Raw genomic sequence first — 20,534 nt, forward strand, 5'->3', positions numbered from 1 at the left:
AAGGACCTAAAGGACAGCAAGGACTCATGGGATACCATGGGATACCAGGAAATGTTGGTGCCAGAGGCCCCAAGGGACACAAAGGAGACAGAGGATTCCCTGTATGTGTCGTCAGGGCTACAACTAATGATTTCTCCAGGGACACTGAAAATGTCAGCGGAGGCCTAAGTCTCTCTGTGAGTTTACTCTCTGAGGACCTACAGGGGAAAAAAAATAATTTAAGGCATCCCTGTGTATCTGCTGAGTTCTCAATTGTTCCTCATTTCAATTCAGCAAGATTTACTGAATGCTTATAATGGGCCAGGCAATGTAGATAATGGAGATACAAAGACAACCCCCCCCCAAAAAAAGTCCCTGCCTTCAGAGAATTTACATTCTTTTGCAGGGAGACAAGTACACTTATAAGCATATGCAAAATATTTACAGAACAAATATGATGTGATTTAGATGGTGAGGGGTGCCAAGGGAGACCAGATAAGGCCTCCTAATATGGAAGTCTGGAAACCAAGAATCTCTTGTTGGCCTTGCTATTCCGACCACCAGTGGTGATAGCTATAAAAGGCAATGAATAATAGCTCATCCTGAAATAACCAAATATTAATACTGTAGAGGAGATCACATTTGGACTCCACTTTAGAGTCATTTATAGTTCATAGGCACTTAATGAAGATTTGATTTAAAATAAAAGGAAGCAGAGGTGAAATTATTGAAATTAATTGCTGTAGATAAAAGCATGCTATTATTACCTCTGGGAATCTGATTAACAACACAAGTGAGTCTTGCCCAGTCTTTGCTTAAGAAGCCATTTCCCTTTAACTGTGCATTCTTAAACATAACACGATTGGTACTTTGATACCTAGTAATACTGCTCTCTCACTCTGTGGAGAAAAGTCCTGATGATATCTGATAGAGGTTCTCATATTCTGTTTGCCAAGTTCTTGCTCAGATAAAGAGAGTTGTTATCTGCCTGGTTCTCAAAAGGTCATGTTTTTCCAGGTACAGCTTTGAGATCTGATTTAGCAACTGCCAGTGAACATAGGCTAGGGTTTAGATTAATAGCTATTTTTTCTTATATACGTTGGTACCTTTTTCCCCCTCTTCTTAGGCACTCCTGGTGCTATAGGATCTCCTGGGATTCCAGGAGTCCCCCTGAGAATTGCCACAGAGCCTGGGGTGGCAGGTCCCCATGGAAGGAGTGGGCCCCCTGGAATACAAGGAGAGATGGGTCCCCAGGGCCCTCCAGGTGATCCAGGTAGTAACATGAACTAGAATTGAACTATGGGGGCTATGAGGGATGAAATTTTTGTCTTTTAAAAATTAATTTCTATGAGGATTTCACACACTTATTACATACCTAGCATAGTTATTTGTTTTCCATTGATTCTTACTGATACTAAACTTGGTGGTTTACGAGGACTACCTGGAAAACCAGGACCCCAAGGAAGAGGTGGTATATCAGCCCTTCCAGGATTCAGAGGTGACCAAGGTCCCATGGGTCATCAAGGACCAGTAGTAGGCCAAGAAGGTAAGCAATGAATGTGCTCCAGGCACCCCACAAGACGACATGATTGTTTCTCCCTTGTCAATTTGATCGGTTTTGTTTTCAAAGAGTCACTAAGCAAATGGACTGATTTCTTTTTGGTTTCCAGGTGAACCAGGATGACCAGGAAGTCCCGGGCTACCTGGCATGCCAGGCTGCAGTGTTAGCATTGGTTATCTCCTGGTGAAACACAGCCAGACTGATTAAGAGCCAATGTGTCCAGTTGGAATGAATAAACTCTGGAGTGGGTACAGTCTGCTGTACTTTGAAGGCCAGGAAAAATCACACAACCAAGACCTTGGTAGGTACAGTCTGGGCCTATCCAGTCTCCATATTTCTGTAATGTTTCTCCAAAGTCTTTATGTGGTCTGTTTAATTATTTGGCACTGGAAGGGCTACAAGTCAGAGACCTGAATGAGGTCTTTCATCACTTGTCAGTTATCTTCATAGGTAATTACAAACATTTGAAGGTCAAGATAATAATTAATAATGATAGTATAAAATTAAACTAAAACAATAAATAAGATAACTGATCATGAAAATAATAAAATCTTTAAACATCCTAAATTTCATAACAACATAATGGGGCACAAAATAATTCCCTGCCATTTTAATACCAAGGTCATCTTCTATGGGTCCATTAGCAGCCTAGTGGCCCCTCTATGCCCTTCTTTACCTTTAATGTTTCCCATTTACATTTTTTCATCTTCTCAAATTTTCTCATGTACCACAAATGAGCCATGAGTAACAGGAGAAATAGTTTTCAGTGCCACAGATATCCCCAGGAGGAATTGAATTTACCCTTTGTGTAAGGCATTGCTGACTTCAGGAATAAGAAAGAAGACTATACATTGTCACTAGGGGGTGGCCTTCTTCCCTGGTTGAGTGTCCTGCTACATGAAGCTAAGAGAGCTTGATTTGGACAGGAATGACCAGCTTCCCTAAACGCAAAGGAAGACCTATCAAGTATGATTGAAGCTGTCGGGAAGTGCCAGTCTGGCAGGCCAGCTCAGCTGCACATCCTGACTTCCCCCAGTAGCAAATAGCCTCTTTGAGGGCGGTGACTTTCGTTTTTGTTTTTGTAACCCTGGCACCTACCACAGTGCCTGGCACATAGTAGGTGTTTAATCAATGCCTGCTGATTGTTCCAGTTACCCCTCCTTTTCCGCAGGTGTGGCTTAGTAGGCTGCGGAAGAGTGTGAGAGCTAAATCAGCTAACCTAAGATCATAAACAAAGGCCTTAAACTATGGAAGAGCCAGTCAGGCAAATTGGAATTGCAGAACTAAAAACATGAATCCTATTACAAGAATTACAATAAATAAAATGTTATACAAAGGCACAGTGACTTTTCATTTCAAGGCCTGCTCTTAACCATCCTAGCAGTATGATGTGCTCAGCTTGGGTCTCACATTGTGCCAGTGATCCTTCAAAGGGGCACCTTAGCACAGCACAGTACCTGGCATGTAGTAGATGTGTTTATTGACTCACTAAATGACCTTGATTATCTTCCTTCTTACTCCATCCTTGTCCTCTATCAGACAGTGTTCATTCTGCCTAAGCAGTTGGACAGGGTCTCTCCTAAACAGTAAATATAAATAATCACTTCCCCTGAGACTATTTGGAAAATAGTCAGCAGACCCAATGAATAAGGCAGTGGGTATACTATGGATCATTTTTAAAAATAATTTGTCCCTGCTCTCTTGTTTGGGGTTTTCATATATGTTTGCCAGGGAACCATTTTCTTTCTTTTTTTAAATTTTTTTGTTTTGGGGGGGCTAGGCAATGGGGTTAAGTGACTTGCCCAGGGTCACACAGCTAGTAGGTGTTATATGTCTGAGGCCGGATTTGAATTCGGGTCATCCTGAATTCAGGGCCAGTGCTCTAACCACTGAACCACCTAGCTGCCCCCAGGGAACTATTTTCTGTAGGCCTATTGATATAGGGAGCCAGAGAACAAGATGACATAGTAGGGAAGGATAAATTTTAGCAAGGAAAGGTGGAACATACACAAATTTATCATTTAAAGAAGATTGGCAGACAGGAGACAGAATACTTTTTTGGAGAGAATTGCAATGTCCCTCTAAACCATGTTTTAAATTTGGAGCAAGGCAGAATAGTAAGCCCTAGCTTCCATGTATTGTCATGCCTGGGAAGAATTTCTTCTAACCTAGAGCAGGTCGCCTGAACTCTCCCTGCCCGGCTTTCTTTTGGCAGGACTGGCTGGCTCGTGCTTGGCTCGTTTCAGTACCATGCCTTTCCTGTACTGCAACCCTGGAGACGTCTGCCATTATGCCAGCCAGAATGACAAGTCCTACTGGCTCTCAACAACTGCGCCGCTGCCCATGATGCCTGTGGCAGAAGAGGAAATCAAACCCTACATCAGCTGCTGCTCTGTATGTGAAGCCCCCGCCATGGCCATTGCTGTGCATAGCCAAGATGTCTCCATCCCCCACTGTCCTGCAGGGTGGCGCAGCCTGTGGATTGGCTACTCCTTTCTCATGGTATGTGGTGCTTTTACAGGCTTTTTCTTATATAGGAGAGAAGCAGCCAGGAACTGGCCTGCTAGGCAGCTGTTGGAGTATGGACTTAGGTAAGCATCTGAAAGAGCTGCCTGAATGTTAGGTGGGTTGTTAGGCAAGAGCATGGTAGAGTGCAGAAATGCAGGGTTTGGAATCAGATCTGGGTCTGAGCCTCAATTTCCCTACTTAGAGTAATCTTAAGCAAACCATATAACCTTTCTCAGTTTTCTCATCTCTAAAATGTGAGAGTTAGACAAGTTTATTGGCTTGCCCACTTAACTAGCACAGGAAAGTAGAAGGAAGAGTTTAAACCACCTTCTTTTACTCCAAATCTTGTCCTGTTTCCCCTGTATAACCCTGTATTGGAACAAGTTATGCAGGAAGGAGAGGATACCTTTGGTCCCTACAAACCTTTAATAGTAAGATACAGAAAGACAGGCCTCAGCTTTGGCTGCTTCAGTTTTGATCCTACTTAAAGGGGAATAGGCTACTGGAATTTTTTTTGCTCCTAAAATTATATAGTTAATCTAGCACATATATATGTTAATGTACATATATAATATATAAAATTATGTAATGATATTACATATTATAATAATATATAATTATATAATTAATATAAACTAACAGTGAAGAGAGAAACACAGATTAGAGGAAAGAAATGTAATTCTTTATTTCTTAGTGCTGACAACCCCAAATCAGTTCTTTTTGCAAAGAACATAAAATTTGAAGTGGGCCCCAAGCTAATCAAAACTAGATGAGGATGGAGATCTGTTTAGGGAGCAAATAAATTGAGGGTCCAAGTCTTGATACTCTTATGTCACAGATACATTCTGGTTCAGGGTGATTAGTATGCAAAGTTCTGTACAACAGAAGGCAAACTTTCTGCCTCTCAAGGAGCTTATCATTTGATATTAATTTCAAGGAATTCCAAAAATGATTTCTCTTTCATCTGGTGTCAGCCTCCACAAACCCTCTGTGAAATAGGTAAGAAACAGGTTTTGTTAAGTTTTTTTTTTGATTATCATTTTAAACTTTTAAAATCAAATGAGCTTCCTCCCTTCTGAAAGACTAATTACATATTATCCTAAGAAAGGTCAGAGCAGCCCCTTTTCTCATTACCAATTACATTTCAAATTAATATCATTAGAGCAGATTAATACGATTTGCACATTTCATCTTCTGCTTACACATCCCAATAAAGTGAGCCGGACTGAATGTTCTTTTCTACAAACAACATAGAGTGATAAGACATGGCAGAGATTACAAAGTCCTTTGATAACATGCTGAGGGAGGGGATGGCTACATGGTATATGAGGTCTGGAATTCCTAAAATTCCCAGAACTCCAGATAAATTCTCTGTCAACCTTCCGGGTAGATAAATTGAGTTTACTGTTTGCTCTATTTGTGAGTGTCTTTGTGTGCCTTTCTAGGTGGTAGGGTCTTAAATACTAAAACCGTCAGTGATTTTGTCTGTACAGTAACTACCCAGTGATTTTTTCTGTCCTTGACCAAAATACTGTTTATTGTTGCATACTAATGACTCTTGGCATGGTAGACAGATAACAAAACAGAGATGAGTCTACAAAGGGAAGATTCAGCAGAGACAATGGCCCTAAAAATGCTTCTCAACTGGACAGTTGCCAGCTAACCAATGACATGGAATTAAATTCAGAGGCGTGCTCACTTAACTGTCACGTGGGAGTAGCAGCAGAATTTGAATCCAGGCCCTCTGACTCCAAATCTAGCACTGTTTCCCCTGCATTACACAGGGAAATAGAAACAAATGAAAACATACCTTTAAATTCCATTTTTCTCCTTGGTGATTTAGAGCTATATCTGTATCCATTTGTCAGGTACCATTAGGTGCCCTAATGGAGTCTGTAGCTCCAGGGGAACCCAGGAACAGAAATTTAAGGGGGATCACCACTCTCCCAAGGCATATCCCAGAGAGGAGGTGAAGAAACTCCACTTCCTGTGTTGTACTGAGAAATCAGCGAGCGAGACCCAGACGTAATTTAAAATGTGGATTTATTAGTGCGCTGCAAGGGGTATGCACATCCAAATCAAGCAGCCCCAATCAGGGGCCGAGCTAGGGTTTATATGGAAAAGAGCATGGGAAAGAAACGTCGGGAACACTGATGAGGTAATCCAAAGGTGCAGGTGTCTTTGGGGGCCATGGATGGGAAAGTACAGGGAGTACTGGCCAAGGACACCTCTCTCCCTCTGTCTTGATGAAAGAATGCTCTGCAACAAGGGAAAGCTTTCTCACAACACAGGAACTTCCTAAGGAATTGGGAGGCTTCCAGAGACATGATCTGAGGGCTGGGGCCTGAGCAGCCCAGCTCTGTGTAGCTGTACCGGGGAGAGAGATAAGGGTCATGCTGAGGCCCATGCATGAATAACTGCTAGGCACAGTGTCCTTGGGCTGGGGAATGGTTGTTAGAGACAGTGTTTCTGAGACTAGGGAGAAATTGGGGCACAAGGACAAGCACAAGCACCCGAGCACCCCATCGTTATATGTCAGAGATCACACAAACCAGACCGGGTGTCCTGGTCTCTGGTATAAATATGATTATCTAAAGCAATTATATTGCAAGCTTTCTTATCCATTTGCGTTGGAGGTACGGGCTATGCTGAGCTATGCGAGAGTACATTTCACTATTGTTTAGATTTAGGAGAAAGAGGTCTGGGGCAAGATTAAACACCAACTTTTGCTTTCCATGGCTTAAAGGGCCCTACTACCTAAATGGCAAAATAATGTTCTGCATTACAGCTGTATACAGTGACCATCATGCAGTCACTAAGGCACAAGTGTTCTCCTTTGCTTTATTCTAGGGCTTAGTAACTTAGGGTCTTTGGACCTCCAAGAGGATCATGAATACATTTCAGGAGGACTTAGATGAGAAAAAAAAATACGTCTTTATTTCAAAATAATTGATTACTTTTACAATCCTATATGTTGTGTGCATTTTAAAACACTCTACTGAGAAGGGGTCTACAGACTTCACCAGACTGACAAAGGGATCCATTACACAGGAGAGGTTAAGGACTCACTTTAGTGATTGGAGCCAGGCCTATTTAGCTTCTCTAGGAAAGCTTACAATCCTATAGTGGGACCTTCTCAATTTCATGCTGGTCAGCAGAAAAAAGACCATTTTACTTTGTTTCCAAGTTGCTGAAACCTGGCATCTACAGCCTCTAAAGTTGTTGGCTATTAAAAGGTATCCTGTCAATAGAAATGAAAAGAGATTGAGATCAAGAAACAATAAACTCTTTGAGGATAGGCACTTTTTATCCCCAGCATTTAGCACAGTGACTGGCATATAGTAGGAGTTTAATAAATGCTTATTGAAAGCAGGAAAGCTTTGAAAGTGACACTGAATTTCATACATACATATATATATATATATATATATATATATATAATACACACACACATATACACACATATAGACATATAGACATATACATACATATAGACATATACACACACATATACATATATACATATGTATATTTTATTTATTTGTTTGTTTGTTTGTTTCTTTATTTATTTGGTGAGGCAATAAGGGTTAAATGAATTGCCCAAAGTCATACAGCTAGTAAGTGTCAAGTGTCTAAGGCCAGATTTGAACTCAGGTCCTCCTAACTCCAAGGCCAGAGCTCTGTCCACTGTGCCACCTAGCTGCCCCTATATACTTTTTGAAAAGCAAGTTGTACATATCTCACGGTTTCATGAAGTACAATCCTCTTTTCCTATTCTACCTTGTGTATGGGAATATTCCTTTTTTTTTTAGTGTTCATCAAATTCAGAAAAAAAATAATTCATTAAATTACATTAAATTGGGGGGGGAAGTATTTTTTAAAGTTTGTTGATTGAAAAAGAGTAATACACAAAACAAGACCCTTTATAAGCCCCCAGCCTTCCAAGCTAATCATGTCATTTCAAGCTTTTACAGCAAACCAAATGAGGCAATAAATGTATCACACATCAATACATCATTATTTTATAAACCCTATTTAAACGTCAGCTGTTATTACAATTATGCTGCTCTACCCATGGTATATTTGAGTGCAATCAGAAGAAGCCAGTTTTTGAAGTTTTACTTTAACACCTAAAATTACTTTAGGGTCTAGGTCCTTCCCTGCTCTGAGATTCATGGTACTTTACCAACTTTACTTTAATCTTTATAACATTCTTTTGGCATGGATTATTATTCTGGAATTTGTAGATTTATGTCTCCTTTCTTATTCCAAAGGGATGAAGGTTTGTACATAGACTTTTAAACTATACTGCTAAATATTAGAAGCAGAAATACTAGAAGGTTATTAGTCTATTATTTATATGCACATAGTGACAAAAAATTCAGCAAAACTAACTAATGTATCAAAAAATCTGACATTATGTATGCAGTATTCTGAGCCCAGAATCCATCTCCTCTGTAAAAAGGCAAGTGAGACTCCTTTGGTATGATCTGTTTTTATAATTCTTACTATTGCCAGAATTCTTTAAAAAAAAAAGATGGCACTGATTTGTGGTTCCACCAAAAATATAATAGAAAACCTATTTCCTAGCTATCTTGCTAACATTGAATTTTATCATTTTAAGGTTTTTTTCCCCAAAATGCATAAAGTGGCACCTAACATTGTTTTAAATTTCATTTATCAGATTATTATAGTTTAAATACATTTTAAAATAATTAACAATATCCTTCTTTTAAAATTGTTTATATCCTTAAACAATGGGTATTATTTTTCCAAACTTGTATCAATCAATAAAACATTTAATCAATAAACATAAGCACCTACTATATTCCAGGCACTGTGCTAAGCACTGGAGACACAAAAAGTAGCAGAAGATAGTCCCTACTTTCAAGAAGCTTATGATAGATTCAGAACGCTTAAGGTTAATACTACCTAACTTCTCTGGGCATCAACTTCTTCTCCATAAAATGCTAAATCAGAGGGCATTTAAACTTTTTGTGTCATGAACCACTTTGGGCTTGTAGCAAACCTATAGGCCCCTTCTCAGAATAGTGTTTTTATTTTTTGTTTCAATTTATTATTTATTTAGTTTTGCATTCATTTTTCAAAAATTTTAAGTTCCACATTCTCTCAATTCCTTAGTCCCCACCCTACCCATTGAGAGGGCAAGTAGTATATCAGTTGTACATGCGAAGCCATGCAAAACATTTCGATATTAGCCATGTTGCCAAAAAGGAAAAGAAAGAAAGCAAGAAAAATAAAGAAAATGAAAAAAGTGTAATTCAATCTATACTCGGAGTTCATTGGTTCTCTTTGTGGAGGTGGATAGCATTTTTTATTATGGTTCCTTTGGAATTGTCTTGGATTATTGTATTAATAGAAGTAGCTAAGTCTTTCACAGTTGATCATCATTACAATATTGCTGTTACTCTGTACAATCTTCTCCTGGTTCTGCTCACTTCACCTTGCATCAGTTCATGTAAGTCTTGTTTTTTTTTCTGACATCATCCACCTCATAAGCACAATAGTAAAATACTGTTTTTAGGTGCAAAAAATAACACACAGGATTACAAAGGAAACCAATTATATGGAAATAAAGATGTAGGTTTTCCCCATCAAAATTCAAGGACCTCGTGAAATGTATCCCTTGACCTCCTGGTGGGCTAAGACTCCCTACACTAAATGATTTCTAGGGTCTCTGTGATCCCTTAGTTACAATGAGTAGATGATGAATTTGAAGAATGCCAAAGATTATCTGAATGTTCAATATTAATTGACCTTTGAAGTATTTTCAAAGGTGGAGGAATAGATTTAGAGCTGGGAGGGACACTCAAGGTCATATAGTCCAACTCCTACATTTTAAAATGAGGAAAAATGAAGTCCAACTGAAGTTTAATAAATGACCTGCCTAATGTCTCAAAGATAGTCAATAGTAGAGCTTAAGAGTTGAATTCACATCCTCCAACTCTTAATCCAGTGTTCTTCCCACTATACCTCCTCTCATTTATTGGCCTGTATCATAATCTCTAAGTCATCTATTTCCTGTTTTGTATTTTATATCTTTGTAGATTCTCACCTATTTAAGTTTTCAGGTTGGTGTGAAATTGTACATAGTCATTTCTGATCATTTTCTTAGTTTTGTATTCATTGTGACATTTCCTTATTAATTTCTAATTTTGGTCATTTTAATTTTCTCTTTGTCTTCCTTAGTCAAACTTGCTCATTGTTAATCAACTTGCTAGTATTTTTAATGCCTTGTTACCTTATATCCCTTGTTCTTTTATACTCTGTTATTAATGTATTGCTTTTTTCCTATCTGATTGCTCTAAATGAAGATTCAACTCCTTGGGTTTCTCTTCTTCTTTCTTGTCAATACTGGCATTCAACAACTATAAATTTAAATCTGAGTGCTATTTAGGATACATACAATAGCATTTTTCATATTTTCAAACAATATAACATTTAGGTTGTTTTCTTGGAGGTAGTCTAATTTTTTTTATCATTTTGTCCACAACCCAGGTAATAATTTAATAATTTTCATATAGACCTGCATTTATTTTGCCTTATTGTTTACATCTAGCATCATGCTTTTATCTATAAGTTTCTGACTTTCTAAATTTAGCTAGGATTTTTCTAGATAGCCAGTAATCATTTGTTAGACACCTCCTTTGTGCCAGGCACCTTGCTAAGTGCTGGGGATGAAAAAAAAGGCAAAAGATAGTCCCTGCTCTCAAGGAGCTCACAATCTAATGGGGGAGACCACAAGCAAACTATTATATGCAAGTTACATAAAATATAAATTGGAAATAATCAAGAGAGGAAAGGCACTAGCATTATGAGAAATTGTAAAAGGCTTCCTATAGAAGGTGAGATTTTAGCTAGACATTGAAGGAAGCCAGGGAGGTGAAAAAGAGGAGGGAGGACATTACATCCATGCGAGACAGCCAGAGAAACTTCTCTATGACTGAGAATGTTTGACAATTAATTCAGCAATTAAATTAAATAAAGTGCCTACTCCACAGAGCATTGTGTTAAATGCTAAGAGAGAGAAACAGTTTAGATAGGGATGTATGCATACACATATAAATACATGCATTATGATCACTTTTTCCAAATATTGCATGTATATTTGGGAAATATACATTTCTGCATTTACCATTAAATTTTCTCTGCATTAAACCCATTTTGTTCAATACTATTTAAATCTATAAATTCTTACTTATCTTTTTGTTATATTCTTAGTATGATATTGAATATCTTACTATTATTATTTCTATTTTTTCTTGCAATACTGTGAATTTTTTCCCTTTATAAATTTAATTGCTACATTATTTGGTACATAGTGATATTCAAAATTTATAAACTGATTTTCAGTCATGCCTTTAGCAAATTATAATTTTCTTGTTTACCTCTTATAATGCTCTATGGTTTGAATTAGACTTTGTCCAATATCATCACTGAAACTGCAGATTTCAGCTAATGCTAGCATAATAAATTTTAGTCTAACCTTTATTTAAATCTACACCTATATGTTAACAATAACTGTTTTCTATGAATAACATTTATTTTTTAATTCAGTCCATAATCTTTTTAAACAGTTTTATAGATGGGGGAGGGTCAGTCAATTTATATTTAATCAGAATCATCTGTATCAAATAGTAACAACAATAATAATAGCTAGCATTTAAATAGAATTCTAAGGTTTGAAGGTACTTTGCATATGTTATTTCTTTTTATCTTCACAATAATTCTATGAAGTAGGTACTATTATTTTATTTATTAATTAACCTTCACTTTTTTATTTTGCCTTCCAAACTCCCTCCTTCCTTCCAGCCCCTCCTCCACCCATTAGGTAGGAGCTATAGTTATCCCCATTTTTTCTGTTGAAGAAACTGAGGCACAGAGAAATTGTCCTTAATTTATCCATAGTCCCTCAACTATTCGAATGCCTAAGGCAGGATCTGAACTCAAGTCTTCCTAACTCCAAGTCCGGCATTCTAACCACTATACCACCTAGCAACAAACATCGTCTATAGAACTTCCTACATTTTCTACCCAATTGGTGTTAACATAGTCTGCATTCCAAGTACTTGAAGCAAAAAGAATCAAGAATGGGATAAGACACTAATGAAGAAACGAGAACCAGCTGGGTCTGGCCTGGAAGCATTCCGAGAAGAATTCTCAATTTAGAATTTAGGGCTGCAAGTTGCATCTAGGCCAACCTAACATTTTATAAAGGAGGAAGCTGAGGTCCAAGAAGTGACATGATTTTCCCAAGTTCACATAAGCACTAAATAAATAGCAGAGACAGAACTGAAACTAAATTCTCCAGGCACCAAATACAACATATCTTTCTACTATCCAGAAGATGCAGAGCCTCTTGAGTTGTGGTCTTCTCTCAAAATTATTTTGTGAAGAATATTAAAATATATGTATTGTTATTATTGTTATTATTATTGAGCTCAGGCCACCACATGGCTAGATGAGGTTAGAAATTTTTAAAGGATCATCTCAAATTATAATCTTTTTTTAAAGAAAATAGTAGATTTCTTGAGAAACTTTAGACCAATGCACCAGGAATTTTGACTCCTGTGAGAAGTACATTATGGGAAAATACTTAATGTCCATAGCAGCAGAGTTCAGAGGTCCTGAATGGTATGCTACAATTCTATAAAAAACCGATCTTTATATGCCTCCAAAATATTCCTTCCTCTTCTGACATGGCACCTCTACATGGTGGAGAAGTCAGCATCAGAGAAACCTTGGAAGACTTGTATAAACTGATGCAAAGTGAAATGAACAAAATTGGAATGATAGTTTACATAATGACATTACACCTCTATTCCAAAGGAGAACAATATGACTATTTTTGGAAATTCTTTCCCAAATTTCTGAACTTGGCAAAAAGTTTCTTACTACTTTTGCTTTCAGATCAGAGTGAAATTTGTAGCTCTTTTTGGAGCAATCAGAATCAGTTGTAATGGTTTAAGTGACCATGGGAACAAAAACTTTTTAGGAATTCTTTGAAAAATGAAAATTAAGTTTTATTATGAGTCTCTATCAGAGGATATCACAGCATAAGAGTTAATATCTAAACTGTCTAGCCAAAATTTTCATGTTCCGTATCCTAAGGATCTTTCCATAATTCCCAGCTTCCTTGACCAAGATTAATGACAGCTATTTTTAGTCAGTTTTGAGATACAAGAATTTTACTCTCTGTTCTCCAAAGTATTTGCTTAGGGAAAAAAATTAAGTGACCAGGATTAGATGATTTCACTATCCTTTCCAATCAGGGATATGCTGGTAAATGTTTAATGCAGCTCTGCAGGGGAAAATAATATACAGGACACACTTTTTTAATGTTTTTATATATTTTTCCCAATTAGATGTAAAAACAATTTTTAACATTCATTTTTTAAAATTTTGAGTTCCAAATTCTCTCCCTCACCCTCTGCTCCCCCCTCCTTCAGAAGGCAATTTGATATAGATTATACATGTTCAGTCATGCAAAACATATTTCTGTATTAGCCATGTTGCAAAAGAAAACACAGACAAAAAAACAACAACAAGAAAAATAGCATGCTTTGATCTGCATTCAGACTCCATCAGTTCTTTCTCTGGAGGTGGATAGTATTTTTCATCATCAGTCTTTCAAAATTGTCTTGGATCATTGTATTGCTGAGAACAGCTAAGCCATTCACAGTTGATCATAGTTGATTAATATTGCTCTTACTGTGTATGATGTTCTTCTGGTTCTGTTCAATTCACTTTGCATCATTTCATGTAAGTCTTTTCACGTTTTTCTGAGAGCGTCATGCTCATCATTTCTTATAGTACAGTAGTGTTCCTTCACAATCATATACCACAATTTGTTCAGTTATTGCCCTCATAAGCATCCCCTCAATTTCCAATTCTTTGCCACCACACAACAGAGCCAAGATTGGAATCCAGAACTCTGACTAATGCTTCAGTAGTCTTTCTTCCATATTCTCTCCACTTGGAGACATGTTTATTACCAACAATATCTTTTGGAAGGATGAACTTCCACAATTTTAATTTGTGTCTTCCACTACCACAAGTTATCATGAAAATGTTGCGTTTCATTCCTTTTAGTAATTTGTGCTTTTTATGATTGTTCTAACTTGGCTGTAACTATAACAAAATAAAAGTGTTCATGATTTATTTTCTAAATCCTAAATTGTTGACTGTGTTTGATTTTCTGATATTTGTAGATCAAAAAATTTACATAAATACATGCAGCATAGTACATTTGATATTTTAAGAGACTGGTGAGCCTATAAACAAGCTCCTATGCTTACTAAGAATACTCTCTCTCTCTCTCTCTCTCTCTCTCTCTCTCTCTCTCTCTCTCTCTCTCTCTCTCTCTCTCATGCTTTTATGCCCAATATACACCCAAGCTTCGACTATATTGTATACCTCTGGGCCACAGTTTTCTTTCCCCTTTTAAAACTACTCATCAATTCCAGTATAGTACCATTCACAAAAATGAGTGTGTGTGTGTGTGTGTGTGTGGTGTGTGTGTGTGTGTGTGAGAGAGAGAGAGAGAGAGAGGAGAGAGAGAGAGAGAGAGAGATTAAAAGAGAAAAACTGAGAGACAGACTGAGATGCAGAAAAATTGAGAGACTGAAACAGATTGAGAAAGAGAGAGAGATTGAGAGACAGAGAAAGCTTGAGACAGAATGAAAGACAGAAAAAATGAGAGGCAGAGAGATTAAGATACAAAAATTGAGAGGCATAGAGAGACAGGTTGAGAAAGATAAAGAGATAGAGAAGGCTGAGACAGACAGAAACTGAGAGACAGGGACAAAGAGAAGGGGGAGGGGCTTGTTAAAATTTGTTGCTTGTTAGAATTTGTGAGAAATGCTCTAACCATTACTAATGTGGATTTTTTGGGGAAAAAGAATATATGCTGCCAAACTATTAGCACAAGGGTGGAGGACCTGTGGCCACGAGAACACATGTGGCCTTCTAGGTCCTTGGGTGCGGCCTTCTGACTCAGTCCAAGTTTTACAGAACAAATCCTTTTGTAACGGGAATTTATTCTATGCGGTTCGATTCAGTGAAAGGCCTCACTTCAGGACCTAGAGAGCCAAATGTGGTCTCGAGGCCACAGCTTCCCCATCCCCGTATTAGCACCAGAATTCTTTCCTATACATAGCTCTGGCCTATGGCAATGGAAAGTCATTAATTAATCCCTTTACTATACACATGAAATTAATGTAAACTTAAAATCAGATAACATCGATATATTCATTGGAGGGAATAAAAGAGTCTGAAAAAGTATAAACAGAGTAGTTGTTTCTGCAGAGAACACCATGACAAGTTTTTTATTTTTCCTTCTTTTAAGTTTTAGTGATGCATTACCGCTATTTTAAAATATTGCTTCTTTCATCATACCTCCTACCAACCCAAGGAAGGAAAAAAAAGAGCCTTCCCTTGCAATAAGTTTTCATTGAAATACTCACCCAGGCACACAGCCCTAATGATAGCCTCTTTTGGTCCTGATGCTTTGAAATAATTTCAAAGAACATTATCTTCAGCCTCTGAAAGAAAACTTTATGTTAAATCTCTTCGAAGAAAAAAATCTATTTGGAGAGATAAATAAGGGAATTGACTAAGCTTCTTTGCCATTATATTTTGAATTGATGGAGCAACTCTCCAAGGGATCCCATCAAAAACAATATTTGCTCCTAATTTCCCCTAAAGCTAAAGTAGGCACAAAAAAAATTTGGTTGAACATTTTTGCCTGTCTGGTTCTTAGATTTTTGATGTCTGTTTGTGGTCCAGCTCTTAGCAAATTTGCTGGCTCATAGTAGGTGCTTAATAAATGCTTGTTAATTTGACTTGGTTTATAGTTAATGGGAAGAGTGCTCCATTCAAAAAGCAGTCTCCCCCTTAAAGCTTGAATTCATAAGGTCAAAAGCACAAGATCGAGATTATGCTTGAACTTCTATTAGACAAAAGAGTTGGACTACAAAATGTAAACTTAAAACAATAAAATCCCACTGACCCAAAGTTGTAAATTTATGCTTCTTGTTTATGCAAATTTAAAATAACTGTTAGATTAGAAGTTCTCAACTTTTTTGTGTCTGTTTGATGAAGCCTATGAACCTCTTCTCAGATTTTTAAATGCAAAAAATGCATCGGGTTACAAAGGAAATTATATTGGAATACACTAAGTAGATGGCACAGTGGGTAGAGTGCCTGGCCTGGAGTCAGGAAGACTCATCTTCCTGTATTCAAATCTGGCCTCAGACATTACTAGCTATGTGACCTTGGGAAAGTCACTTCACCCTGTATGCCTCAGTTTCATCATCTGTAAAATGAGCTGGAGAAGGAAACAGCAAACCACTCCATCATCTCTGCCAAGAAAAACCCAAATGGGGTCACAAAGAGTCAGACATGACTGAACAACAACACAGTTGTAAAAATATTTTTAAAAAGAAAACAAGTTCATAAGACCCAGACGAAGAACCCTTGTGTTAGAGGACCAAATATCCCATTAAAAACTTTGTAAGATCTGAATCTGGCCATCCAAAAGACAGGTCTTTCTGGTCCCCTATGTTTTTGAGTATATGAAGTTTTGCTAGAATAGGATCTCGACACTCAAGTAAAGCCCTGAGAATGATAGTTAACCCCGCCTGAAAGCTAAGTAATTTGTGCCATGTTTACCATGGAATAAATTCACAAAGTTTCAAATCACCTCTTTCTCCCAAATCCATTTCACAAAACTAGCAATAAAGTCCACTTACTGATCCTGAACCAGGATGCAGGAGCAGCAAATATGCTAGATGATGACAGGTATAGCAGGTATACAAAAGAAGGTACTATTGAAATACATGTACAAGACAAGCAGAACAACTTTGAAAGTTGAATCTTAAATTTATTGTAATTGAAAAGCATGCTGTAGATAACATGGAAGCCAGATGGTGCAAGGGGATAGAGTGCCAGACCCTGAAGTCAGGAAGACTCATCTTGAATACAAATCTGGCCTCAGACACTTAAGGTGAGTCTTTCTGACTTCAGACCTAGTACTCTATCCCCTGCACCACCTAGCTACCCAGCCTGGCACATAGTAGGCACTTAATAATGCTTACTGACTTCACCTAACAAACCAATTGCTTATTATTTGCCATTCTGAAGATCTAAAACAGGTTGGGGCAAGAAAAAAAAAAGCCTTGAGCATTGATTTCGTGGGAGTGATGAAGTCAATTTATTTTAGCAGGGGAAATACCACAAAAATATTAGAAGGAATGAGAAGGTAAATTTCTCAGGATTATAGATATAATTGGAAAGGGTCATCTAGTTGAATATCTTCATTTTACAGGGAGAAAACAGACCTAGACTTGGAAGTGACAGAGCTGACACATGAACCCAGCTTGTCTGATTCCAAATTCAGCATCTTCCACTTTTCTATACTCCCTGAATTTGATGGATACAAAGTCTTCATCCCAGGCAAATGGTCTGCTGGGAATACTTAGGAAAACAGTCATTTGTCTCTCTGCAGACAACTATGTAGCAGTAAAGAGAAGTTCTCAGCTTGGTTCCAGTGGGAAAGAATCAGGAAAACTGCCAAGCTAAATATATCCAGTATAAACAATCAAGTGGAGGAAAGGTTATAGAGAGTGTGATGTTGAAGGGAAAAGAGCTCATCTGAGCATTCATTCACAGAGTAATAATCTATTGTAAGAGAGCAACCATTGATGGAGCTTTCCCTTCTGGCCTTTTTTCAGAAAGAGAGAAGCTTCTAAGAAGGAACAAAAGAGAGAGAGAGAGAGAGAAAATAGACTTATTCACGCTCTGTACCTATGTGACTCAAGCCAACACAAAGACATATGTTAAGAATCTGCTACATATACAATGCAAGATGTTTTGGTTGTGTTCTTCCTGTTTGCGGATAGAAAGCTGGCCTTGGAGGCAAAATAAAACTGAATTCAAATCCTGTCTCGGAAACGTCTTCACTATGTGACCCCAGAAAAGTCTTTTCATTTCTCGGTGCTCTAAACAACTCTCTAGATTACATAAATTGCAAATAAGTTGCTAATCTGTGTAGGAAATCTCCAGCCCAGGAATTTATTGGCACTGATAAAAATCACAGGTCTGGGCCAAAACAAGATGTGCATTCTTACTGGAGATGCAGAAACTACATGCAGATGAAATTAAAATGGCTCATAAGTATTTGGAATGTAGGAAAAGAATAAGAGAACATATGAATTAGCCAATCAGCAAGCATTTATTAAATTCCTAGAAGCACTATCCATACAAAAACATTAGATTGTAAGCTCCTTGAGGGCAGGGACTGGTTTTTGGCACATGTTGTCATTTCAGTTGTGTTCAACTCTTCATGACCCTCTTTGAGGATTTTTTGGGGGGCGAGGCAATTGGGGTTAAGTTACTTGCCTAGAGTCACACAGCTGATGAGTGCTATGTGTCTAAAGCTGGATTTGAACTCAGATCCTCCTGACTCTAGAGCTGATGCTCTATCCACTGCACCATCTAGCTGCCCCCTCTTTGCGGATTTTTTGGCAAAGATACTGGAGTGGTTTGCCATTTCCTTCTCCAGCTCATTTTACAGATGAGGAAACTGAGACAAATGTGGATAAGTGACTTGCCCAGAGTCACATAGTAAGATTTGAAGTTAGGAAGATGAGTCTTCCTGACTCCAGGCCCAACACTCTATCCTGCTAACTACTCCTTTTTTGGCACAAAGTAGGAGCTTAATAAATGTTCGTTGAGTATTGACTGACTGACTCAAATAGTTACTGCCTGCCCTCAGAGGCTCATGTCCTATCTGAAGACATAACCTAGAGTGAATGAGGAGGATATAGTACAAGTTATGCGGATTTTAAAAATCATTCAAATGAAAAGAAATGCTTTTAGGTTGACTAAAAGCTTGAATATAATAGTGAAGTCATATGTTTGCTTTTATCATAGCCTTCCCAGAAAAGTTTTTTTTCTTTCTTTTTCAGGTCTTGTCTTTTCAAAAAGTCGTCTTTCCTCTAAACCCAACTGTCCAGTGATATTAAGCATTCTGCTCACCTGTCTCATTCTGTCAGGCTCACAAAAATCCAGCCGGTGTTGGAAGGGATGGTGGTAAATAACTTCTCTAAATACAGAAAATAGACTTTACTGCCAAATGCAGGGAAACCCATTACAATCCTCTTGGGACCTGAAGCAGTGACCTCTACGGGAGTGGAATGACCCTCTCCAGGTTAAATGTTCTCTCGGTATATTAACAGTTAGTGCTCCTTGTGCCAGAATGGCTCTGCTTTTTGTTGGACTTTCATGAAGAAGCTTGCTTACTGGAGCTGAAAGTTGGGTTCTCTCCAGTTGAGAATCACCTTTTGGCAATGCTTTTCGACAACTACATGAGAACAGTGTTTTGAGATGTCACATATCACATTTAAATACATTAAAGTTAGACATGGGTGCCTGTCCAGAGAAAGACAGAGAGAGAGACAGAGAGCAAGGATGCTAAACCTTTTTTATGACGTAGATTTCTCTATCAGTCTGTTGAAACCTATGGATTTTATATGATTTACAGGGAAGTCAATTCTATTGAAATTGTTATCAAAATTTTTTTTAAGTTCACAGACCCCAGATTAAGAACCCTTGTTATACACAGTGTCCCCAAAATCTTTCTAAAACTTTAATCGACACCATCAAGTACTGTCTATTAAATAATAAACTATTAGTGTCTATAAATAATAGACTATTAAGTAGTCTATTAAATAGTATCTATTAAATATTAAAATGGTGTCTATGAAAACTTCACTAAGACTTTGGGGACATTTTGCGCAGACATACTGTATATATTCGTATGTGTCACATAACAATGTAGGATATATGTGCATATATGGATTGTGGGGGATGGTTTGCTATACGCTTGAGTAGAAAGAAATCCTGATGTATAAATTCCTTCTACAGATGCAAATCTGTATGATAAAAAGTCTCTGAGAGTTACCTGGGACACTTAGAGATTAAGTGACTAGCAGACGGTCACATAATTAACATGTCAGAGTCAAAACACCTACCCAAGTTTTCTTGGAATGTATGTGCATATATGAGGCAGCTAGGTGGTGCAATGGATAGACTGCTGAATCTGGAGTCAGGAACCTCTAGATTTAAATCTGACCTCAGATGCCTACTAGAAGTATGATCCTGAGCACAGAACTTAACCACGGTCTGATTCAGTTTCTTCATCTGTAAAATGGGGATAATAATAGCACTTATCTCCCAGAGTTGTTATGAGGATAAAATGAGATTGTTATAAAGTACTTTGCTACATAAATTCTAGCTATTATAGAAGTCTGTATAGTCTTATACACTCCCTGTATGTAGTACCTATTTGAATAGAATGCATTCAAATGTAAGTAATTTCTCATGCAGCTGTCCAGAAGTTTCACTGGATAGTAATCCTCAGTACCTAGGACAGCACCTGGCACTTACTAGGAACTTGGTATGT

At 37.7% G+C, this 20,534-nt stretch overlaps 1 protein-coding gene across 1 annotated transcript; it reads left to right on the forward strand.

The window, feature by feature from the left end:
* Positions 1 to 1,632: 1,632 nt before the first annotated feature.
* LOC144454779 (collagen alpha-2(IV) chain-like) lies at positions 1,633 to 19,436 on the forward strand. The gene is made up of 3 exons (XM_078147319.1): positions 1,633 to 1,841; positions 3,756 to 4,042; positions 19,039 to 19,436. The coding sequence occupies exons 1-3, from the start codon at positions 1,754 to 1,756 to the stop codon at positions 19,087 to 19,089; spliced, it is 426 nt and encodes a 141-aa protein (XP_078003445.1). The 5' UTR covers positions 1,633 to 1,753; the 3' UTR covers positions 19,090 to 19,436.
* The last annotated feature ends 1,098 nt before the right edge of the window (positions 19,437 to 20,534 follow it).

The sequence above is a fragment of the Phascolarctos cinereus genome, unplaced genomic scaffold (genome assembly GCF_003287225.1).
Source record: "Phascolarctos cinereus isolate Bilbo 61053 unplaced genomic scaffold, phaCin_HiC Scaffold_7;HRSCAF=346, whole genome shotgun sequence".
Classification (NCBI taxonomy): domain Eukaryota; kingdom Metazoa; phylum Chordata; class Mammalia; order Diprotodontia; family Phascolarctidae; genus Phascolarctos; species Phascolarctos cinereus.

Coding starts and splice junctions, on each gene's coding strand:
- LOC144454779 (XM_078147319.1), top strand. CDS start 1,754: ATGTGTCCAGTTGGAATGAATAAACTCTGGAGTGGGTACAGTCTGCTG. Junction 1,842..3,755: donor ATCACACAACCAAGACCTTG/GTAGGTACAGTC, acceptor TTCTTTTGGCAG/GACTGGCTGGCTCGTGCTTG. Junction 4,043..19,038: donor TTGGCTACTCCTTTCTCATG/GTATGTGGTGCT, acceptor TTTCTTTTTCAG/GTCTTGTCTTTTCAAAAAGT.